General features: G+C 46.9%; 1 protein-coding gene across 1 annotated transcript; it reads right to left on the reverse strand.

The window, feature by feature from the left end:
- Window positions 1-3,426: 3,426 nt before the first annotated feature.
- GPR19 (G protein-coupled receptor 19) lies at window positions 3,427-14,178 on the reverse strand. Its single transcript, XM_048300952.1, has 2 exons — window positions 13,778-14,178; window positions 3,427-4,843 (listed from the first exon to the last, which is right to left on the reverse strand). The coding sequence occupies exon 2, from the start codon at window positions 4,806-4,808 to the stop codon at window positions 3,579-3,581; it is 1,230 nt and encodes a 409-aa protein (XP_048156909.1). The 5' UTR covers window positions 4,809-4,843; window positions 13,778-14,178; the 3' UTR covers window positions 3,427-3,578.
- Window positions 14,179-24,659: the final 10,481 nt, after the last annotated feature.

The raw sequence follows: 24,659 nt of genomic DNA on the forward strand, positions 1-24,659 counted from the left end.
GTTAAAATTAATGTTGAAAAATTGAACTGGTCTGCTTATCCTAGATCTGATTTTACTGTGTTAGAGGCAATTAAATGGCAAAGAAAAACTAAGCATATGGTGATGTTTCAGGGAGAAACAACCAGCCCAGAATATGAACCACACAGAAAATACTGGTCTTGTCTCAGTTTCAAGGTCCTCTCATCTCCTAATTCATGGGAGTTTTTTGCTAGTGGCTTTAATGAGAAATATCAGATCCTTATTTAATGGGGATTTCTGAATTTGTGAAATACATACTGGAAGTGTTCCTGTGGTCAGTGAGGGTTCTTCCAACCCTACTTTGTGTTGCAGAGGAGGAGGACGAAGGAAGTTTTTTACCAGACATGTCAGATATTTCTCAACAAAAGGGATTCCCCACTCCTGCATTGCCAGCAGAAATTCTCTTCAGAGGATGTAAGCTTGGGGCTCCAACACACGTGTGCTTCTGCTCCCTGCTGATGGCAAAGGGAGACACTCAGCCCTGTTCATTACACCCTGTGGTACCTGCTGCTCTTGTTCTATTGAATTCCACTGCTGCAGCACTTTCAGACTCCAGGCATGCACAGGAACCCAAGTGTGCCACATTTGCTCTGAAAGCAGAAGAAAAAAGATAATCCTCTGAGGGGACTGTGACTAGGGATGTCTCTTGCCAACAGACAGCAGGGAGCTGGAGATTTTGAAACAGAAGTATGAGGAAGGATAGCTGACACCTGCACACTATCTTCCATTGTCTGCTTTAACACCTGGGTTCAAAGTGTTCACAACGCTTTTAGGATGCCTTGAGTGTGAAATGCCTCTGATAGCCTGGACTCGAGGATGTTTGGCCATGCCCTAGCTGCTCCGAGGAGAGGCTGGTCTGGAGCCAGTTCTGTGCAAGAAATGAAAAAGTTGGGTAGAGAAATAATTGAGAATACATGACAGAAGTTTACAAACTCAGGACTGGCCCAGAGGGAGTGGATGGGACCAACTATTCACCATGTACTGACTTTGTCAGAGCTAGTCGAGAAGAAAATAAAGAATAGGAAGAAAGTACTTGAGATCCTCAACTGAAAAGAGGTAAAATCCTTGGTTCTTAGGCAAAATGCTCCTGAAATCTGCTCAGATGGGGTCTGAGCAAGCAGAGTTGGGCTGTTTGTCCTGTCTTTCAGGCTTTGTGACTCCGTCATTCTGGACCCACTCTGGATTTACAGAACGGCACTGCTCTTTGGCAGCTACCCTATGAAGGGTGTTCATTCCTACCAGTGACAGCTGGAGGCTGGGAGGATGTGTCGGGAGTCCTTTATCTTCTCTGCTTTCTCTGCCCTGTCCTCAAGTAACCAAGGCTACAGTAAAGAGTGGAATACTGGGAGGGACAGACTTCCACTCTGAACCCTTCAGAACTCTCCTGTCAATTTTGTAAGAATTATAAAAAGGAAATCTTTGCAGGCAAGGGGTGCGCTAGCAGCCTGGGCTGGACCTTCCGTGGGCCACAGAACCATAGTTATCCAGCAGAGTGAGGGGAATTCACCAACAGGATGCTAGTGCTGCTGTAATTTAGAGGGCAAATAGTTACCTTTTCTGGGGGTATGCTACTGTACTTCTGGGCAGTGCTATGGGAATTGAGAAAATAAATCAATATTCCACACATAGACTCAGTCCAATTCTTATTAAAGAGATTGATAACTAGGAGAAAGAAAGAAAGAAAGGAAAAAAAATGCTTTCTGTTTCAGGAAGTATAGATGGTTTTGGGTGAAGAAATTTTAATTCACAAAGTCCATTTTAAAAGAGAATGGCTTGGCTTACAGTCCCTTTTTCCTCCCCTTTCTTTCATTAGGTCCTCTTCTTTACCTGCCAGACCCTTGCAGTCCTTCCTCCTGCTTTCCACCCCCTCTACGGGCACTGCCCTGCCTGAGCATTGACCACATACAGCCTTCATGGCTCAGAGGCTGGGTAGAGAACGTCAGCAAATTGGTGAGCACGAGGCAAGAAAAGGGGTTGGAGTGGGGTAGAACAGACAGGATGGGTCTGTGGGCTGCCAACCAGCTCTCTATCAAGTGGATCATAGCTAAGCTTGGGGTTTCCAAGCAGCACAAAGTGGTCACCACACATGGTGAGAGTCCAGCACTCGTTCTCTCATTGCTGACTACACCACCCCCTGAACAATAACACAGTCAATAATCCATCTGCTTCTTAGATGATGTTTTTCCTGCCTGGATGCTCAAGGGACCTCTGCATTTCTGAGCTAGCACTGAAACAGAGCTTCTGGGACCTAACCATGTTGTTACCTCCTCCTTGGGATACAAGTGGACCTACTTGCCCTAGGGAGGAAGCACAGTTTGCTTCCAGAGCACGTGCTTCCAGCGGCAGGACGCAAGGTGTACACACCCAGAGTCACGTGTCCCCCATGCACAGTGCCTGTTTCCCATGAGCTCGTCATCACTGTGCGAGACAGGGCTGTGCAAAGAAGCTTCTGCCTCTCCCTACTGGTCTCCACTGTCATTCCCCTTTTCAGCAGAGCTGAAGACCCAGCCATTCCCACTGGGTTGTTTTTTCACTGTGCTGGCAGAGGAAGAGCAGCAGGAGTTGGCTCCACCTGCAGCCAAGAGCTCCCAGGCAGGTTGTGTCCTCTGGGACACCAGTTAGGGACCTCTTCTAACACACCTGAACAGTGGCAGATGCTGCCAGGCCACTGTGAGACTACAGAGCTCGTGTTCCTGCTCCTTTTTGGGAAAGGCCGCTCCTTGCTGCACGTGCCACGGGCGTGCCTCAGCAGGAGGGATGCAGACCAGGGGACACGGCCAATTTCAGATGTGAGGAGGCCCTGGGTGCCTGGCATAGGTGTGGCCCCTTTTGCTCAGCAGCCCTTCTCCCCGGCTGTGCCCACCCCTGGGTGGGTGCAGCAGACTGGGGGTAGAAGCAGCTTGAGGGGCTGAGGAGGGTGAGACCAAGGAGGGGGACTTTTCCTGGGCAGTTCAGACCACGAGACCTCCAGAGAAGTGCAAGGACAAAGATGCAGAAGCATCCAGCGCTGGCCCAATGCTGACCCTGCTGGGGCAGTGGGAACTTTGTCACTGATGAGGCCAGTGGCCTCAGGCTGAAGCCAACAGGCCCCATATGGACATCTTACCTGTGGGGTCTCAACAGGAGGGACAACCCCGGTGCAACTCTGTTTGTGGGAACATAATGGAAGGAAGCCTAGATGGCTCCGGGTGGATTTAGGCATTTATGCACCATGGCCCATCCTGCACAGGGATTAAAACAAGCAGTATTTCTTTCTTTCCCTTTTCTGCCTACAGATAGAGAGTGTAAGGACTCTTGTTTTGCAGATAACCACTACAGCATTGCTCATGATTCTGGGTGAGGAGTTCCCCAAAGCAGAATGTAGTAGCAGAGTGTAGCAGAGTGTAGAAATGAAATAGAACGAAAGCATCAAACCCAAGGCATTTAATAAAATAAAACATCTCTTCTTTCCCCCCCCCTAAAAGCTGTGTTAAAAATACATAACTGTACATTGGTTCAAAAGGGAGAGAAAAGTCCTTCTTCTGGGGATACAGAGTAACTTTACAAAACAATGAAGCCCACTAGACAAACGTATTTGGGGGATTGGATGGAATAGGCCAGGCAAGCTTTCTTTCCTTGGCTTCTCTGTTAAAAGCATCATAGGTGGAGTCTTTGGTGACACTTTTGGCTGTAGCTGGAATATCTACAATACCAACATGATTTTTTTTTGCCATCCTCGAACTGGTGGTGATGGTGTATGCATTGCTTCTGTAGCATTTCATGGCAGACATGCAAAAAGTTTCTTTCATCCCTCTTCTGAAGTTTGCATTATAGATGGAGTAGAGGGTTGGCTTAGAGGCTGAGGAACTGAAAGAGATCCAGGTGACAGCCAGGAAAAGCAAGGAGCTCTTTCTGTAGTCTGTTTCCTGTGGGTGCCACAACTGTACTGTGAAGAAAGGGAGCCAGGACAGGAGAAACATCGAGTTTAACATTAAGAACATCTTGATGGTTTTCACTTTTGTTCTTGGAACAATATTTGTTGTTCTCCTGACAGTCATTCCATCTGTGCCTATTCTCCAAATGTACTTAATGATTTTCTGGTAAAAAAGGATTATAAGGAGTGATGGGATCAAAAACACCACCAGGAGGTGGATGACACTGTAGGCAGCTCCTTGCCAAGAATCGGGGAGGAAGAAGTTGCAGTGGTGGTCACTGTCGGAGCCATAGAGAAAACAGGCTGGTGATGCAAACAGAGCACCACAGAGCCAAGAGGCCAAAATCATTTTTTTGGCTTTCCCCCTGGACACTTTGAAGCTCAAGGGGTAGACAATAGTGTAGAATCGATCCACACCTATGGAGAAGAGCACGTAGATCTGGACCCCGGGCGTGAGGTACTGGATGTACCTCACCAGCCGGCACACCCCGCTGCCCAGCATCCACCGCCCGGAGCTCAGCTGCAGCAGCAGGAAGGGCGCGCTCCCCACGCTGCTCACAAGGTCTGCACAGGCCATGGACACCACGAAATAGTTGGTGGTGGACTGTGTCCTCCTGCTCCTGTGGATCACTAAGCAAACGAGGAAGTTTCCCAAGACAGAAATCAGCCACAGCGCTCCCCAAACCACGCTGGCAGCTGCAATTTCCCCCGGCCTCAGCCCGTACTCTACCAGAGAGTGGTTCCTGCTGGAGCTGGCGCCTGGAGCTGGGGGTTCTGCCATTTCGTAGCCAGCACAAGGAGTGGAGGCTTTGGGGTTGCTCGTGTTCTGCAGCAGGAGCAAGGTAAAGGGAAGAACAGGACAACTGCTGTTATCCATGCTGCGAGCAAACTCGGCCACGTCTTTTGCTCAGGCTGCAGACAGAGGGGACAGAAAAGGTTCTCTTGAACAGCTGTGTATGAAAAGCCCATCTTAACCTACAAAAGAATATTCTCAGTAGTAGAAATATATACTGTGAGTTCTGTATTTCTGAGCTAACACTGAAATACAGCTTCTGGGTTCCACTGTAGCTGGTCCTTTGTGGTGGTATGACATGCTGTGTCAGGGCGATCCCACCCCACCCCCTGGCTGGTTTGTGGTGGCTGCCAGCCTTTCACGCCCCCTCACTTGTGTTCCTGACAGCCCCATTCCACATCTGCAGCATGGGCACCGTGACAGGCAACAACTGACAGAACAAGAGGACACAGTCTCAAGCTGCGCCAAGGGAAATTTAGGTTAGATGTAGGAAAAATTTTTTTACTGAAGGAGTGATAAAGTTCTGGAATCGTTTGCCCAGGGAGGTGGTGGAGTCACCATCCCTGGATGTGTTTAAAAAAAGATTGGATGTGGCACTGAGTGCCATGGTTTAGTTGAGGTGGTGTTAGGGCATGGGTGGGACTCGGTGATCTTGAAGGTCTCTTCCAACCTGGTGATTCTGTGTGTGATTCTGTGACCCCAACGCTGCCTTCATGGGGGGAATGAGAAGGGCAGGACCCCTTGGTCAGCACAGAAGGTCCCCAGGTATTAAGAGGCCTAAGTCCAGAGAAGTTTCTGGACCGTTACCATATATGTCCACAAGCCCTGACCCAACCAGGTTATAACTCCCTTTTTGCTATGGTTTTCCTTGGAGCAGGATGTCTGCAGCGGGAAGCCCTTCCCTTGGGGCTAGGGTGCTGCCCAAGGAGACTTCCTGGGATTGGGCACCCTCACCACCAGCACCAGACCTCTGGAAGAATGACTGGTTTGATCTTGAGTGGTCCTTAGACCCTTGTGGATGAAGTGAGCAGAATTTTGGGGAACCCTTCAGTGAGAGGACTTTGGGGTGCATGTGAGTGTGTGTGCACTTTGGGTCATCGTTCTTGTCTGTGGCATAACAAGATCCCCGACTGGTAACACCAAACCTGCCACCTGTCAAACGTCACTGCTTGTGAGTTACAGTTTGTCTGAGGGTGTTACCTGTGTCAAATTGTTCTCCTGCACCCTCATGGCACACACACCACAGAATGCGATAGGTATGACCTCCTGTTCTGAGGAGCAAGAGACAAGAATGCCTATATTGATAGAGTTTCTAGTGTTGACTTTAGCCAGATGGTTGGGTTGGTCTTAGCCTGTTGCAGGGATAAAATGGAAAAATAGCTAATTTTAGTGGCTATACATATGCAAACACCCTGCTGCTATCTGATGTCCTTTCAGTCATCATCTTGACATGCAAAGCCTTTTACTCACTAGAAACACAAAGTCTTTTCTGTGGTTCTACTGTGGGAATGCTGAACTCCAGAGCTTGATAATGTGCAAGATAAATCAGGATTCAGTGAACAAGCAGAAGATCAAAAGGTTCATCCTAGAAGCCAAATGAACAAGCTCAAAAAGCCACCATCATCCTCCTCAGCTTTTCAAGTGATCCAAATTCCCATGTTTGCTTTCTCTTGGGCTTTTTTCAATGCTTTGCTGATGCTTTTTTCTGTGCTTACTCTAGCTCTGCATCTACCACCTATTATTTTCTCCTTGTCTGCCTACTCAGAGTGAAGCCTGAAGGCACAGAGCCCCTGGATGAATTTGGGATCTTGCCCCTTGTGCTGTTTCACATGTCCCCTTCAATAATGCAGTGCAAAAAAGTCATCAGATGTGGAAGAAGAAAAGATGTACTAATTGCTTGTTGTGGTTATAGAAGATTTTTTTCCTCTAGCTTTTTAGAGCCTGTACTTCATGTGACTGTGTCACATGAAGGAACACCATCAGCAACATTGTCCCTTGTCCTCGCTTCTGCTAGAGGGCTGTGGGTGCTGCCCAGCCTGGCCTTGCTTTCCCCCTCATCCTTGGTTGCCTTCCCTCATGGTTTTCTTAGTGGCTTTGCCTGGCAGATGATTCCTGATTTCTCCAAGGGCTCCTGCTTGTCTTTCCCCACCCTACTTTGGATGGATCTGCTCCCCTGGAAAAATCCTGCGGTTACTAGCTGTTGGCAGGGCATTTGGGCTGCTGTGTCTGGCAGAGTGGCAGGATGCATTGTCAGTGCAACCTGCTAAATTACCTGTTAGAATTATCTGTAATAAAATAATACACGTGGAGCCTATTAACTAGATAGAAAGGAACCTTATGGGATAATTTTCTTCCTTAATTTCCCTTCTTGCCGAGCAGAAGTATGTCCCATTTAAAAATAGCCAGCTGTACAAATTAGGCTTCATAGAAGAATAATCAGATAAAATGTCTTGACCAGTACTGAAGAGCAGTGGAAGTCTGGTATGAGAATGAAATGGCCTTTCTTAAGCTGTTAAAATAGGCAGACTTGCTAACACTGTTCTCATGATATTTCTTCTCATGAGACAAATCTGCTCTCTGTGTCTGTTTAGACCTGGCACATTTAGTTTTGCATGTGAGTAAACCCCAAAATAATTACAGGGTTGTAGTGCTCAGATAATACTTTTTTGGATTTTTTTTCTGATGCATCTTGCCTAAGAGCCAGCCCAACCACTGTTCACGGGAGAACTTGGGTTAGCTGCCAGCACGCCTTGGAGAAGGCAGGAACCGAGCAGCCCCAGGCAGAGAACAGTGTGTGACCCCCATGGAGAGCAACCAGTGGGTGCCCAAAGGAAGGAGGATGCCAGGAGATGTATCCTGCTGCCTTGTGCTGGAGCTTTGCTGGCAGAGGAAGCAACACGAGAGCAGGAAAAGCCGCCCATGTTCAGCAGAGATGGTTCTTGTGTGGTTCTGGTTTCCTCGCTGTGAACAGAACAGGAGAGGCACCAAACAGAGCAGCAAGTAGTGCTGTGTTTATTGATTCTTCCTTGGAAAAATTCCAGGTCATCCAGCACACTGCCCACAAGGCAGAGGTGAAAATACAGGCGCAATTATAGGGAGTTTGACTGACTTGAGCATAGGGTTTCACTGGTTGTACAGCAATCACTTGTTTTATTTTTCTAAAAAGTAAATGCTATCTGATTAACCAGTGTGCTCTGAGATTCCTGCATTCCTGGTCATAGATAATTTTGTCTTCAAATGGACCAGAAACTGATATCTTTTATTTTAAGTGATCTCTATTCAAGCCTATTTTCCTTATGTGGCACTGAGATCTGGATCATACCCTGATTTAGTACTAAGAACCTGAGTGTCTATGGCCCAACATATATTTTTCTTCAGTGGGCAAGTCTGGTTTTTATGAGTCTTTTTTTTACAGTGGAGACTTGAACTTCTTGCATTATGAGTAATGCTCCAAAAGGAAACGTGACCATAAAAAGCTCAGCATAGGCACAGCTCTGTAGGGGTCTGGGACACACATAACTGGAGATTCCATGACTTGCTACAATATTTATCTCCAATTCCCACGTCCATGTTTGCTGCATTGTTTGCTGAAATATGGTTTAAGTGTTAGGGAACCATTCAGCTTGCAAATATCAGATCCGTAAAAACCAGTGATGAGTTCTGTCAACTCCCTCTGCCCTGAAGGCCAATAAGCAAAAATTTAGAAGCACAACAAGTAAAAATTACATATAGCAAATAGGTGAGGCCTAATTACATTTTTAGTAAACAAAAATGCTTTTATTAATTTTCCCTTTAAACCAATATAATACTGGTCTGAATGGCTGCTTTCCAGTAATTATGAGTCTTCATGGATGCAGCAGTACCAAAAATCTCACTTTGTCTTTCAAGCATTTTAGAGTGGGAATCCTTTTAAAACTGCTATGAGGCCTTTCTGTATTTCTGTTTAAAAACCTACTTTTTTGTGCATTAACTTCGGAAAAGAAAGAGCATGTGAGATGACTCATAATCATTGAAGAGGGATTTCCTGGTGCCACGGTTCCATTTTATTGACCTCAATTTGCAGTTTGGAAACCAAATCACTCCATTTTGAGCTGATAGCTCTCCAAAACAGATCTGTTACTTAGAGATTAACTATTTGAGTCACAAAAATTTTGTGAAATCACTGCCACATATACTTGGCTGTTGCACAAAGCCCATATGGCATAGTCACTGTGTGTTTGCATGTTTACTGTCCTGTCTAAAAATGCAGCACCCATTGCAATTTGGAAGAGCAAAACCTAGTAAGATTCACCAAGGGTTGCAGTAAATGGGTTTTTAAAAAATGTTTAGTCAAAAGAAAAAGCATTTTGTTTCCCAACTAGTGTTTTTCAGGATTAAAAACAGCTAAAGAAGCAGATCATTGTGCATGATTTGACCTAAGCACTAGCAGAGGGGCTTTTTTATTCAACATATTTTACCTCTCTGCATCATAGCTGCAAAACATCAGGCAAGCATTGATCCAACAAATTATTTCAAAAGCATTAAGCTGGTAATTTACTCCATAAACTTCCCTCTCTGGAGAGTATCTCGGGAAAAGTTGCCAGACTGGAAGAGAAATGCTTCATCTAACTGAGTTTAATCAACATTAGGAGTGTGAGTAAATTGAATCTGGATGGGGGAGGGGGGCTTTTGTCCGGCTGTGAGATGCTAGAAGGTGACATCCACCCTGCCTAAATTCAAATGAACTGCCCTGTGCGTGCATGGTGCCAGTGTAGAAATCCCTTTGTAGAAGAGCACACTCCTTCAGCCTCCATCTGTCCCTTGCTATGCAGAGATGACTGTTGTGCATATTGAGGCCATTTAGTCCTCCTGCTTCCAGGGGAGGAATGCGGATGCACATGCTTTTGTAAGCACACAGTTTCCCTGCCAGTTCTTTTCCCTGCTCTAGTGCTCATAAAAATGCTCAGCTCTTTGCCCTGCTCCTCTTACCAAGGCGTTTCTATTCTCTGGGCAGCTCTTCTGAGCAAAGCCTGAAATTCTCCCGAGGTGAAGTGTGTTACTTCTCACTCTCTGCATTCCAGTGTGTGGGGATAGGAAACATCTGCCCCTATTTTATCAGGAGAACAACATGTTTTGAGTGCAGTGAAGCTTTGAGATCTGGACCCACATCTCACACGCTGCTGCCTGCTCTCTAGCTTCACCCAGCTGGTGGAGATCCCTGTCCTGCAGCGTGGATAACCAAGGATGACATGACTGTAAGCAGGGATTGGTTAATGGATGGAGCTCTCAGTGCTGGTGTGGACACGGCTCAGCTGATTGTCAAAGCTTCAGAGCTGAACCGATTGTGTGAGCTGATCTGTGTTTTTGCATCTCACATCAGGATCTGAGGGCATAACCTGCACTGAGCGGTGAGGTCATGGGAGCAGGAAATATGGATGGAATCAAATAAAAGAAGGAAGTGTTCTAATTTTCAGCACTTCTAAAGAATATATGTTATACTCTTCTACTGAATGAACGTGAATCTAAACAAGCTTTTTCTGCTGTGGGCTGGAGGAAATTCAGGGTACCCAGGCAGCCTCTTTCCCATCGACCTTTGACCCTTCAAGTTCTTTTCTGACTGTTTTAACAAGGTATTAAAACTGAGGACAAGGTATAACACTGCAACAACTGCTGGGATTGGAATCAATTTTTATTTCTTGAACTGGCTGCATGAGGAAGAATCCTTTTTCAGCTTCATCCTTCTAACTAAGCTTAGAAAGGAGTGAGACACGCAGTGGAACAAGAACAGGGTCCATCTATTGCTTCTGGGTCTGTCAGCTCACACCTGGAGTAACTACTCTGACCTGGAGCACCGGGCTCAGGGCAAATCCACGAGGTATGATTTTGATGAGCAAGCAGGATTCAAACCCGTGCACAAGTCACAAGTCACTGCATTTTGGCTGAGTCTCCTTAACAGATGTTGCCATCTCCTGAAGTTCATTGCGGTTTTAAATGTTCTGGGAGCAGTGGCTTTTCCCTGCATCTGGAGGGAATGAATTTTTCTCATGTATTTCCTGTGGGTTAGGATTGACCCACAGGGAGCCACTGTAGGTCTGTTAACCTGGGGTAAGTTGCTAAAATCCAGTAATTATTCATGCACCTAAACCTTAAGATGTTCATTCTCTCTTGGCACTGCGAAGGAGCCCTCACTGTAATGGCAGATTCCACTTACACCCAGCATTGTGCTCTGGTCCAGGTACAGGCAGCGGTAAAATATGAGCCAGGTTTGTGCTCAGTGTTACGCAGACAGACATCCTCAGCTCCTCAGAGGGCACCACACTGTTTACAAACAGGTACACAATGGTTGCAAGTCTCTTGTTAGAGATCTAACTCCTGCCCCCAAAGGACAGCCCCACAGGTTTAAGTGTTTCAGGGCTTTATTTCATCCTCCTACTGCTGGGGTTAGTATGCAAAACTCCAGATTAGCCCTGTTCTAAAAATGATGGCAGAACCCAGATCTGTGCCCAGTGTGACTGTGGGGGCATGAGAAAGTGGGAGCAAGCAGAAGGACTGACCTAATTTCCAACTCTGCTGCCACAACAGCTTCCACCTACTGGAATTGTCCAAGAGGAGTGTAAACAAGCTTGAAATACAACTTTGGAGGCTTTTTGTCCTCCCTGATGGGGATTGGGTCTGTCCTTGGGCATGGCTAGGCTGTACCCTTTCCTGATTCAGAGGTAAAAATATAGATGCTCTCTCCCACGCGCTTGCAACAATTTTTGGCAACACCAGGCCCTGCCCACAGCACAGCACGTTCTTCTGCTTGATGTGAGGAACATGGTGCTTACCAGGGCTGCTTTGCCATGGTGGGTGTTGACAGATAAGAGGTGGTGAATCTCATGCCTGGCTGATTTCTCTGCCCATCTCTTGGAAATTCTCACCCTCTCCCCACTGAGTGTCCTCTCCCCCACAGGGAAAATGCACCAGCAGCTACAGCAAGGACTTTGGCAGCTTAGCTCACCTTCTCACCAGCAGTGAGCACAAATTCTCCCCCTACAAAAACCTGGGGAGGTTTTTTATTGTTGGTTTTGTGTGAAAAGGTTATGTAGAAAGGAATTCTTGCTAGGAAATCTTGTGAAAACTGCTTTCTCATTGCACAAGAAGTTAATACGGCAACAGGATTTTTGCACTGGTGCGAACATTTGTGCTGGGCTGCAAGAGGTCCTGTCACATAGCTCTTGACCCTTCTTGGTAACATGGGTCCCCTGTGCCAGACATGGTGACAGGGAGTGGGGTGACAGTGGTGGCTTATAACCAGAGATGCCTGAGATGCTTCCAGGAGGACTTCTCTGGTAGGACTGAGAGGAGCTGAGCTGCACGAGCAGTAGAATGACACTCCCACGGCCTCTGCCAGAGGATATGGCCATTAGTGAGAGCATTTCAGTTGTCCTGTACCAGCTTTATCGGAGAAGCTGGGAGGGCTGAGGGCCATGCACAGCCCAAAGCTGAGTTGGAAACGCCTGATGGGGAGATGACTGTGGGAAGGGAGTCTCCCTGCTGAGCAAGGCTCGGGGAGGATGAAAGCAGCCTAGGGGAAGCCACTGAGGCAAGGTGTCAGCCTGCTGATAGCCCCTGAACTGGAGATGCCTTCGAGGACTGGGTGCCAGTTGCAAGAACTGTGTTGGCTGCCTGCCAGAGGGAAAACCTAGGGAAAGATGGAAGCTGCTGGAATGAAGAAATCCCAAACACACAAGCACTGCGTCATATCTTGGTGCTGGGAGAACTGTGTGGTGGGGACGGTGAACTGACTCCACCTGAGAGTGTTAGGGGTTTGTTCTGCATTGTCTGACTGAAATTGCTCTCTGTTGAGCACCTGAGAGAGGATGCCTGGTGGGGCTGCAAAGGAAAATGCAGATGGAGATCATATGGTGTGACCCAGATGTGGGAATTGCACTGCACAGCTCTGCAAACAGAGGCCTCACAGGAGAGCTGTGGGGGAGTGAGGGTCTGCAGGCTCTTACTTTGAGACAAGGAGCAGAGCTCCCCACGTGTGTTTAAGGTGTAGGGATTCCTCCCCTTACTGACTCATCTGAGACCAAGATGTCTAAAATAAATTAGAAATCAAGCTTACTCATAAATCAAGTTTCAAAAAATCCATATTTAGACACCCAAATAAGCTTTTAAGGATGCCTCAGGGTTGGCAACCAGTTTTTCTGCAAACCAAGCCACTTAAGTGGTTAAGAGTGACTTTAACAACAAACCTTCAAGAACCACATCTGCAAACCTTTGCCAGAAAGAACTGGCTATGAATCCTGCCTCATACACACAAATGGCCTTTTGAAAGCAGAAGGCAGCTTTACTTCCCCATTACTCTGTGGAGCCAACATACTGTTTGACATGCTGGAAGCCAGCTGGATAAATGGGAAATATTGCTATGCATTCTTAGAGAGTCTGTGCCTGAATTAGCTAAACTGGAACAGCCCTCTTGCCTGTGCTGGCTACAGATAAGCAAGGATTGCTCTGCCTGTGGGGTTTCCCTGAGTAGCTGCACCCAGGCACCCACACAGAAAAAGGGAGACAGTGCTTTAAGAAAGTATGATTTGAAATTAATGACTGAAAAATACAAAAGCAGCTGTTCTAGAGCAATGACATGAGGGAGAAAGAAGCTGTTTGAATGTATTTAGAGACAGAAAAAACCAGATGAGCAGATCAGTCTGCTCCATTGCCATAAAGTAATTTTCTGTTTTCACTGAACTGATGATGTCAGGAGATTGTTTCAAACAAATAGGTAGCATAATTGAAAGATAATGAATATAGATAGAGAGAATGTAGATTTGTGAAGAAAATATGGGCAGTTATTCTGCAGTAATTCTACACACCCCCTGCTTTCAGCAGATAATCTTAAAATTCTAGCCCCACAGAACATTTTCTCCTGGGGAATGAGTCCTCCTGGCTAAAACCCTAGTGATTTAAACGCACATAAGTAAATACACGTAAGATAAATTACTGGAAAAGATCATGTCGTTTGCCTCCACAGGGAGAATTACCCCTTTAGCTACAGCAGTGCTCAGCACGGCCCCTATCCATCTACATACCTGCTCCAAAGCATAATCCCAAAGCCGCTGGTCTCCTCCTTGCTCTGCTGGTTATCCCAAGTGAAGCCACGTCTGGGAAGGTGCCGGTCATACTGGGAACCCCGGGGTACCTCCAGGTCTGCAGCTACCTCTGCCTGGCTGCTTGCAAAGCCGCTTGAGGGGAGGGACGGGGTATTCTACCCCTCTTCTTCACCGGAGGAAAAAATGACGTTTGGCAGGGGTGGCCGCTGCCCAGCGCCTTTCCGTGTCATGTGCCATGCGGATCATGCGGCCGCCCCCCGGCCGGTCCCGCGCCGCCTCCCGCCCCGTCGGGGCCATCAGCACCACGGACAGCGCCGGGCGCGGCGGGGCGGCCGCACCGCGGGGACACCGCGGGGACACCGGGGGGACACCGAGGGGACACCGGGGGGACACCGGGGGGACACCGGGGGGACACCGGGAGGGCCCCGGGGGACACCGGGAGGGCCCCGGGGCTGGGCCGCCCCCGGCCCGCGGCGGGGCCCGGCTGCCGGCGCTGACGTGCCGGTTGCCATGGCGAGCGCGGCGGCTGGAGAGGATGCTTTTCTCCCACGATGGTCGCCATGGGACCCCGCCAATTGAAAGGAACGGAGCGAATGAATAGGAGGAGCGAGGTGGAGAGAATATTTAACTAGCTTCCTCCGGGAATTTGTGCCCTTTTCCCCCTTTCTTTTTCCTTTTTTTTTTTTAATTCCCATGTGGATACTGAAACTCCGACAGCCTGGTCCGTACCCCTGCTTCCCCCCTCATTTAAAACTGGGCACCTTTTATGTTTTGTGGGGAATGGCACCGACACCATTTCCTTATGTTCTCTGTCACACACACTTTATTAAGCAAGTTGGAATAATAACAACCCTCCCCAAATCTTAATCTGTCCTCTCTCACAAACGTTTTTCCCGCAGAATTACAGCAGCTCCATAAATTATATTACACTGCAAGCTTAAGGAAGGAAGGGATCATTTTAGTCTTGACAAACTTTCTGCCTGTGAACTAAGCAAGAAATTTGTTTGGAGTATGGATTTCTATTATTTTGGGCTTTCTGACTTGAAATGCATTGGTAAACTGAACCAACAAAGCCTGGGTATTTTCCTTTGTTTTCCCTCATTTTTCAGTGGAGAACTCCAAGTGTATTTTAAAATTTTTTTTACCAGATGTCTTCAGTGGAGAAAAAGTACAGTTGTATATTGAAAAATACAGTCAAGGAAGAAATAATCAATGTGATTTTTTTACATGAATTACTGTGGCGTAGTTCAGTTCCCTATATTTTACACTTTTAAGTTACATTACATACAGTGGAATGGGTATGCTGGGAATCAGGTCAGAAACATAGAATAACTTCTATACAAAGATTAGACTAGGTTAGAAATGAGTAAGGTGTGGGAAGATTTTTTAGACTGAATTACATGGAGAGTGTCAACAGGAATTATCTGTTCATCTTCCAATGGGAGAACTTGGAAGGGAGCATCAGATAAAGGAACCTGGTTCAGAACACGAAGAAGGGGTAGGGGGAAGTTCCTCAAAGTGTGGGTGCAACCTCCTGGGGTTCCTTGCCAGAGGATGGTGTGGGTGCAGAATTGCATGTGAAACTGAGGAGAGGTTGAACAAATGTTTAGAAAAATGCCAGATAGAACTGAAGTCTCTAAACTAATAAAACCCATTGCTTTCAGAAAATCATCTGAGGTCAGTGCACTGAAGGTTGGGAAAACTCCTGGAGAAAGGATTGTACTGAGGTTCAGTGAAAGGCATTTTTACAAAAAACCCAATAATTTTATGAAGTTTGGGCTGGGAGTGTGACTTTCCAAATACACCTACAATATGCCTTTGTCCTCTTAGAGAATGGCAATAGCAATGGCAGCTTGGCCATACACCAGCTTCATTGCCAGGTACTTCACACAGTGTATTTCAAAGTTTGTTGGGTTTTTTCCCAGCAAATTGGGTTTTATGTTTTGTTTTGGGTGTTTTTTTGTTTTGTTGTTGGTTTTTTTTTACTGTTCTCCTCCCTGATTGTCAGTGTTAGAGGAAAGTAATCTTAATTTTCACCTTTTCTCCAGATTGGTTTTCCTGACAGTGCAGGAGGGTGAGGGAAAGTTGCATGACACCTGTGTTGAGGAAGTGTTGCCCAGGGAGATGGAAACTGCTCACAGCTCAGTTCCTCCAGTTCAGGGGTGGAACCTTTGGCAGTTGTAAATGCACCATGTTTTGAAAGAAGGCATAAAACCCTGACAGTTGCTTTGGGGCTCACTTTCTTCTTCTCACCACATAGACATAAGGATGAGTGCTTGAAATATTTAGTGATATTAGTTTTTCATGAGCTTTGCTCACATTATCTTCTCCAGTGGCTGTTGGATTGATCACACCTTTGTAAAATCTGAGCACATCATTTTGGTGTTGATAAACTGGAAGAGTGTGAGGATGTGCACCTCGTTCAGCATATCCAGAGAGCCTGAGGCATGAGGCCTTATTGCTTGGAGACTTGTTTCTCTGACAAGACCTAAGCATTTTCTCAAATTTGTCCCAAACAACCCACGTTGTTCCAAATCTGATGTCAGTTGTTGCCAGAGCCACAGTTGCTGTTGATTATTTTGGAACTGTTTTTGCAGGGCAAAGTAATTTTCATTCAGCATTGATTCGATTTTATTGTGTGGTTTTTTTGACCAGACCTGGAAGTAAATCTCAGATTTTTTTTTTTTTTTTTTTTTGACTCCTGTAACATTCCTGGTATTAAAGATGCTTTTATTCCTGCCAATGAATCCAGAGACAAACCCAGACAGAAACGGCAAGTACCCCAGCTGACACTTGACAAGTCACAAAAGGGTTCACCCCCAGAAAGTTTGCTGTGGGGAGGGGGAGCAGAGAAATAAATCCTTTGAAGGGATGAGAGATAATAGGTGCAAATCAAAGGCTGTGCCTTTGGTACATTGGGATCATTATGGCTGAGTTACTCCCTGGGGTGCGACTCCACATGGAGTCTGTGTTTGCAGGGCCAGGCAGGGAGAAAGCATTGTCATTTTTGCACAGGGCCAGACTCTGATCTGGCCTCAATAGTCCTTATGGGTCCCTTCCAACTCAGGATATTCTGTCATCCCGAGTTTTCCATTTTATTCAGGGGGATCAGGCTCTGGGGCTCAGTACACAAAGGTCTGGCGGGCTGGAGGCAGCTTGGGGGTTGCACCAGGAAAAGTCTGTCCTTAATTCCTGCCTGTGTTAGTGCCTCAGAGGTGTGGTTTTGGATCCATCATTTAACATCTCTGGGCTAAATTCTGATCAGGAGAATCTGCACTGGGTTAAAGTGAAGTCCACTAAAGCCACGTGGCAAAACCCAGCCTGTTACCAGTTAAACACATCTGCACTGGTTGTCCTTGGGCTGAATTTGGCTCAGGACCTCGAGAATGAACAGTGCATAAATGACTCCAGGTTCTCTAAGAACGCTGCATTTCAGCCTGGTTTTGTTTCAGGGATGGACAAGGATCCCTAAGTGTGAATTGTGCCACCTAAAGGTAGCCGACCAAGAGCAGGAGTTTTAGTTTTGTTTTGTTTGTTGTTTTCACCTGCTTAAATCCCAACAGTGGTTCAGAGAGTAGTAAGAAATGCCCCACAGCTGAGTCAAAACCTTATCTTTTCTTAGCTGTGCTCAGACCCCTCTAAGGTCCGACCTTGCCCTTCTGGGGTCTGAGCACAGACATGTGAACAGAAAGTGAGATTCTGGGATAACAAGCTCCAGGGACACCTTATATGTGCTTAGTGTGGAAAATAGTAACTTGCCTGGAGGAAATATGACTCACTCTCACTGGTGTTTGGAAAAGTAGGGGGAGTTCTAGGTTTCTGTTCAATTAAAGCTTATTATGAACTCATTTACTTTGCCTCCTCCCCAAGCATTGCATGCAAAGCAGGAGTCACTGGCCCTTGGAGTGAACATACTGTACTGTGCATCCTGATGGATGTCATTCCATGTGACCTACATGCACAGAGAGCAGCTGGGATGAGTCAGGTCTCTGTGGCTGAGGCTGCCACAGCTCCTGCACTCTTGAATTAATGCATATGTTTGAAACAGAGCAGGACTGATGTCGAACCATTCATTGAGAAGCAGCAGTAAGATCTGCAGCAGCTTTAAAGAGGAACTCATTCCCTGGAGACATTGATCCTTTGCCTCTTACTTAGAGAGAGTTTCCAATCCTGTGGTGATGTCAAAGAGGATTAGGACAGAAAAGATTGCTGGCAATGCCAGTCAGGGAATCCTGAACAGGGAGGGAGCTATGGCAAGCACAGCAAACATGGATAATCCAGTGCTAAGGAAAACAGTCACAATTTATTATTGCAGTCTGTACACACTCTTGGCTGAACATGACTGAATGGGAGGTCTTTCTTGATTGTTGGGGTGGCTACCTCCTGCTCAGCAGAACAAAAGCTGTATTACTTTCCTGATAGGGCCAGAGAACCCAGGATGGCTCAGACTCAGTCAGTGTAGTTTGGAGACCTGGTACAGGGCAGAACTGGTGGTGTGAGCTTGCCTTAAACCAAACCAAAGCAAAACAACCCTCACTCACCCCCAAGTTTATGAGTTGCTCTCGTCTGCCTACCTTCAGGTGAGAAGACTGGATCCATGCAGATTTCCACGGCTCTCCTTCAAAGAACTGTCCCCATTAGAAGTTCAACATGCTCATCAATAGGCAGGATTAGTGCTAACCCTGCTTTATAGCAGCATCACCTGAGGGGCTGCAGAGATGGGAACTGGCTCTACATCCACACTGCAAAATGTAATACTCTTCCCAGCAGCAGATCTGATTTCCCAGGGACATGGAGGGTGAGAGGAGCTGCTTTTTAGCTGCTGTGTTACATACTCTTGGTCAGGTCAGGGGCATGTCCAGCCCTGAGCATGTGCTCCAGCTTGGTACAGCAGCTCAGGGCTCAGCCTGGCTCAGTGCCATGGGCAAGGGCCCCAAAGGGACTGGTGTTTAAACACAGAATCTTACCACAAAGCTGTCTCTTGTACCACACAGACCTGCTGCAGCCATAAAAGCATCCTGCCATATCCTAGCCCTTAGTCTTCAGCCTCTTTTACCCAGTTAAGACTTTTACATAAAATTTTGCCCAGTGAGCCAAAAATGAACTAGGCATTGAAGAGACAAAGCCTTCCTTGCACTAGAGGTAATGAGTCTCTTCGGTGCTGAAGTATCTCCTGAAAATGGAATGAGAGGCTTGCTGTGTTGATGAGAGCAATGGTAAAATAGATTGCCAAAATCTGGGCTAAATTCTAACGAGCTCTGTCTTATGCTTGGGGAAACAGAAGCAAAAGGAAGTGAAATTGTAGAGCTGTAAATTGAGCCCTTATCACCCAGGCCAATGTAGAGAATGTGCTTCTCACTGGGCCTAGGGAAATAAAGAAATAGGACTCCCTTGAAAATCTGAAATTTTGCTCTTTTGAATAATCACCAAGATTCTTCGTATAAAAATCCCCATAAATACTTTCACATGTTCACATTTAATACATTGGCTACTTTCAGGTATTTTTCAGAAAATCCTTGCCTTGTCTCATCTTTGGTGAAGGAGGGCCAGGGGTCCCCATAACTTTCTCATCTTATGTACTTTCCTTTCTCATGCTGTCTTTTTAAACATGGAGACACTTGCCTGTGCTGTGATGGAGTCTATTTAGCAAATCTGGTATTGGGCTTGGGAATTCTGTGTGCTCCGACCTGTCCTTGTTCACATTCCTCTGGTCAAGCCTGGCTGCTGCTGATGGCTGAGAAACCAGATCCACCTGTTCCCTCCAAAAGAGGCAATAGAGTGGCTTTACAAGGAAAACACACCCAAGAAGTGCTACAGGTGTGTTTGCTTTCAGCCTGATGGCAGTCTCATTAAAACCATTAAAAAGGCTCCCCCTGACTTCAGGAGGGAGAGCATTTCCTCCTCTGGAGTTGTCTGCTTGAGTTACGCAACGGAAACGAGGTCGGGCCTTATCTTAAAGTTGCTTGTATAAATAACTTGTTCCAGGGTTAATAACTGATGAGCCAATTCTTATAGAGCCCCAGAGGTCAAAGGGTTGCTTATGACAACTGATAAACCACCCCTGAGCGGTGTTTTCCCAGCATCCCTGATAATGCTGCTGGTAGGCATATCATGCTTATCCATCAGCCCTTTATGGGCTGCTTATAAATGGCACATCACTGTGAATCTCAGCTAGCAAAACAAGCAACATCTGTGTCACAGAGCTGCACAAAAAGTTGGGAAACTCGTGTGATTCTTGGCATTTGCAGAATGCTCGATTGGTGGATTGAATGTTGTGAAGTGTATTTCTGGGAGAATGTGAGAGATGCTCCAGCCACAAGGCTCCCTAACGTGTCATTAGAAAGTCAACTTATTTTCTGGCTTAACTTTACCATTGTAAACAAAAAAAAAGTGGGGGGGGGGGGAGGGGGGGGGAGGGGATAAGTTTACTTATTTCAAACAAAAAATACTGCAAATGATGGACAAACCCTGAGAATGGACACCAGGTTTTCCCACATATCAGCTGTTTCCCCCCCTCACCTCTGAATTTGCTTTTAAAAACGACTGTGGGGCCATTATATGAGTCTGTTATAAAAATAGCCATTGTCTGCCGCTCACTAGGGACACCAGATTTTCTTACTTGAAGAGATATGGTAATTTCTTTCTCCCCACTGTGCAAAGAGCTGAGCTTATTTGTGAAGCACTCCAACCCTTAGTTTGAATCCTCTCTGTCTGGGAGCAGCCTAAATGGAGTCACCCTCTGAAGTGTCAACAGTGGCACTGCTGGACTGGGACCCTTTGTCTTCCCTGGGTGAAGCAGTAGCTGCACACCCAGCCCCAGTGCCAAAGGGGGGATGGGATGGTGCAGGAAGGTGGGGGTGGCTGTGGGGACCCGGGCGCTCCCCCTGAGTCAAGCCCGGGGGACCGTAGGGCTTTGGGAAGTGGTGATCCCAGAGTGACCTCACAGAGCAGGGGAATTTGGTGAGGAGACACCTGTGTCAGGATGTAAATTCCTCTCTGAGCATCAGCTGAGCCCCCAGGTCATTAATCCTTTCTGGGACAGGTTCAGGTTTTACTGCTCGAGCTGGGAGAGCTCACAGACATCCATGGCTCTTAGGAACGGCTGCAGCAGGGCAGAGCCCTGGCAGCTCTCTCACTCAGGGGGAGTGACAGAGAAGGATGCACAGGGGCTTCCACCTCTCCCCTGTTTTCCCAACAGATTTTCACAATCGTGGCAGAGAAATTTCCCACATGAATAAAACTGTACGAGTGAGAAGGGTATTATTCCAAAGAGACAGAGAAAACAGTGGCCACAGGTGGTTTTGGTCATTTACTGTCTATAGTCAGGTTGCTTTTGGGAAAATGATGTACAAAGGGATCTGTTCCTTGTCCCAGCCTCCTGGCCAAGAAGGCTCCACCACCAGGAATTTGGCTCGAAGGGTTTAGAAACCAGAAGAGAGATGCAGCAGAAATCTGCCAAGGCTGCACTTACACTTCCTTAGTGACCCTCCGCTGTAGCTTTTCACACGTTCGCCCGGACAAGAACCCGCAGCAGTTCCACGTGGCTCGTCTTTTAACAGGCTCGCTGCGTGAAGAATGGAGCTCGCTGCGCTCCGCCGCGTCTCGGAACGCAAATCGCTGCTGCCCTCCCGCGGCATCCCCGCACGGATCCTCTGCTCCGCAGGCACGGGGGAGAGCCACCGGGCACGGCCATCTCCGCACCGGGGCGTCTCACACCTGCCCCCACTCTGACACCTGGGGTCGAAGCCTCATTTTTTAAATCAAGGAGCGGTAACAGCTTAACGAGGTTGGTCATTTCCCCCCCCCCCCCCCGCCCTTGGAGGAACGTGCTTTTCCCCTTGAGAGGGTGATGAAGTCAAGACTGTCAATGTAGAGTCATTGAATCTGTGCAATGACAGTGCCAGCCACGGCGAGGTTTCCCTGAAACCCATTTCCCCCCTGCATTTGCCTATTTAGGCCTTCCCAGTGACTGGTTGGAGGAGGGGATGACTCTTCAAGAGGCTGTGTTGTCTCGTTTTCCCTATCTCACACATATACACTCATTTCTAGCACCAAGGGCCAGAGATGCCTGCCCTGCTACAATGAGACTTCAGGAAAGGAGGATTATTATTGGAGGAACGTCGAGACAACAGCAGTTGCAGATTGAACAAATGTACTGTGCTGGGTGACAGCTGGGGAGGTGGGGATGTGTTAAACAGGGCTAAATTCTGTACCAAGTCTGGAGCAACCACCCCAAAATAAGTGAAGTAACTTTGGTCTGACTCCAGTGTATTGGAGAGCAAAATTGGCCTTGCAATTATGTGAAAAAGTAGAGCAGATGAAGAGTTTCAGATAAAGCTCACTCAAGGGAAGGTTGGTCAAAGCTGTTGTATTTCACTCTGTCTTCTCTTTTCTGGTAGCATTTCTGGGTCTGGATTCTCATACCACATTTCTCTATGTTTAGGGGGATTTTTGGATTTTTATAAAAGAGGCCTGGACTCTGCTCTTACTTATACTTGTTGTACACCTGCTTATTTCAGTGTAGTTCAGCTCTACTTGAGCTTTCATAGGCAAGAAAAAAGAAATCACCATTGGTCTTATTGTAGCTGAGCAGTGGGTGAGTCACGATGGGTTCAACAGACACCTTGAATGCTGTGAACAGAAAGACTTGGGGCTGACTTCTGTCCTCACACACAAACCCTGCTGACTTCAACATCTCAGGGTAAAATTTTGCATCTCTTGCCTCTGCCTGTCCCTCAGCTTTGTAGTTGGGAAAACAAGCCAGTAGTTGTGAGGAATCTCTCCAGAGGGCAAGATTACTCCTGCAGGAGTAAATTTTCTGGGTTTTATGAGTGGATTTTAGTGCTTATCAGATGTAAAGTGCACAGGAGGAATAATGAAGCCCCAGCAGGGTGTCACTTCTGCTGAGAAATGGCCAGGCATGTAAATGTGTTCATGCTGAGGGACCATACTTGTAGCAGATTAAAGTGCATTCTATAAAGTATTACATACAGTTAGGGCTGCAGGTAAAGCTGCTTTAGTGTTTGAAATGAAAAGGGCACATCAGCCACACGACTGCTGTGTGCACTCTGCATGTGTGCACTGGCTTGAAGATCAGAGGACAAATCTCACTGCTGGCAGCCTTGTGCTGGGGCCATGGCGTGAATTACCCATCCCACCTCATCTCTTCCTCCAGGCCCTACATATTCTGGTGAAATTCAGCATGATGATGGTGCTAATTCTCTTCTTCCAAACCTCTGCTCATACCAGTCTTGGTTTGCAAATGGACCCAAGTTTTGCCCAAGTCAGTGGTGCTGCATTGGTTTGTGCAGCTGGAGCTCTGGAGCACTGAAGTTATGGGAATTTTTAAATTCTCGGGAAAGGAAAATCGAGGCGGATGTCTCCCCTGTTGTTACTGTCTGACCTTTTTTCCTGTATGTTCTCCAGTGTATCATTTAGCATGTGAGCACCTCAGGGAAGAGAGGAAGGAAGTATCCTTAATGGGCTCCTTTGTGAAATGAGGTAGATTTGGTGACTGGTTTTTTTTTTCCCATGGAGGACTGTAGATTTAACACCGCAGACTTCACTCTTTCAGTGTTCTCCCTTAAACTGTGAACTTGGCTTAGAAAGGATGAAAAGGTTGCAGTGCTTACATCTGAGTGAGGTTAAACCCTACCTTTGCACTTGCACTGGATGATAGGTTTTTTAGTCAATATGCCTGAAATCTGTGTAGAGGCACGTGGCCTGTCAGTCTGGAGTCTCTGTAGATGGAAATGACGGATAATGTTATTGGAAGGGATTGAAAATAATTTGTCTTTGGTGCTTCTGAAATAGACTGGTCCCAAGACACTGCAGTGTTGTTCTACCCAACATGAGTACATTGTCTCTGTTCTTACCCTCCTTGGTCTGACCTGCAACTGCTTTGCCAGCATGGAAAGACAGCTGGTAAGGGTATTTAGGGGGCAATGCTGCTTTTATCAACAAGCTGTGAAGCCCATGGTCAGTATCTTTAGAGATCTGGACTAAGTAATTGAATGGTGCAGGTATAATCAAGTTGCCCTGCTCTGGGCTGGAGGTGGCTGCCTGCAGCAGGGTGATGGATGTGACTCAGTTCTGCAGAACCCTGCTCCTGAAGTGGTGAGCTAATGAAATGTCAGTGGCAGTGATGGACTGAGTTAGAGGCAGATGGGATTTTGAATCTGCTGCTGCCAGTGCTCTCCTGTTATCTGCAGTGAATCATGCACAGCTGTGGCTGCTGGAAGATAAGCTCTGGGGTCTGGGCTAAAAAAGGAGCAAAAGGAAGTTCTCAGTTTCTGCTCTTCAGGCATGAGATAATTTTTGTATATGGTGAGTGAGATGTGTTGCCTTGTGCTAAGTTACCCAGAGGAGGGAACAGAATAGAACTCTTCTTTTTAATGATTCCTTGCGGGGACTCAAGGCCTGGCAGCCCTGGGAACAGGAGGACTAAACACTCCTTCAGTCTTCCAAATCACAGAAATATAAGTCTCTTACAGATGCCTCAGTAGGTGGTTTAACTATAGACTTTAATCCTCCTGTGCCTCAGCTCCCTCTTTTTTAGGATACAGATATACTTTGCAGCCATGCTGGCAGTATAAATATCTCAGGGACTGTGATATTTTCTGCTATCTTTTTACTGTGGTGGCAAAATATAGAGGCAGGGCATTACTATTTACTGTTAAATTTCCAGAGCTGGCATTTTAACCTAGTGTATGTTTTGGAAACACAGTGAGGGAGAGCTGGAGACAGAGAGGACTTGCTCTGTCTGGGCAGGGAATGGGCAAAAAGGCTGCTCCCAATCTTCCTCTCTGCTTATGGGGCCACGTTGGTGGATTTTGAGGGGAAAACCTGCCTGACTTCCAGG

The sequence above is a fragment of the Corvus hawaiiensis genome, chromosome 4 (assembly GCF_020740725.1).
Source record: "Corvus hawaiiensis isolate bCorHaw1 chromosome 4, bCorHaw1.pri.cur, whole genome shotgun sequence".
Taxonomy (NCBI): domain Eukaryota; kingdom Metazoa; phylum Chordata; class Aves; order Passeriformes; family Corvidae; genus Corvus; species Corvus hawaiiensis.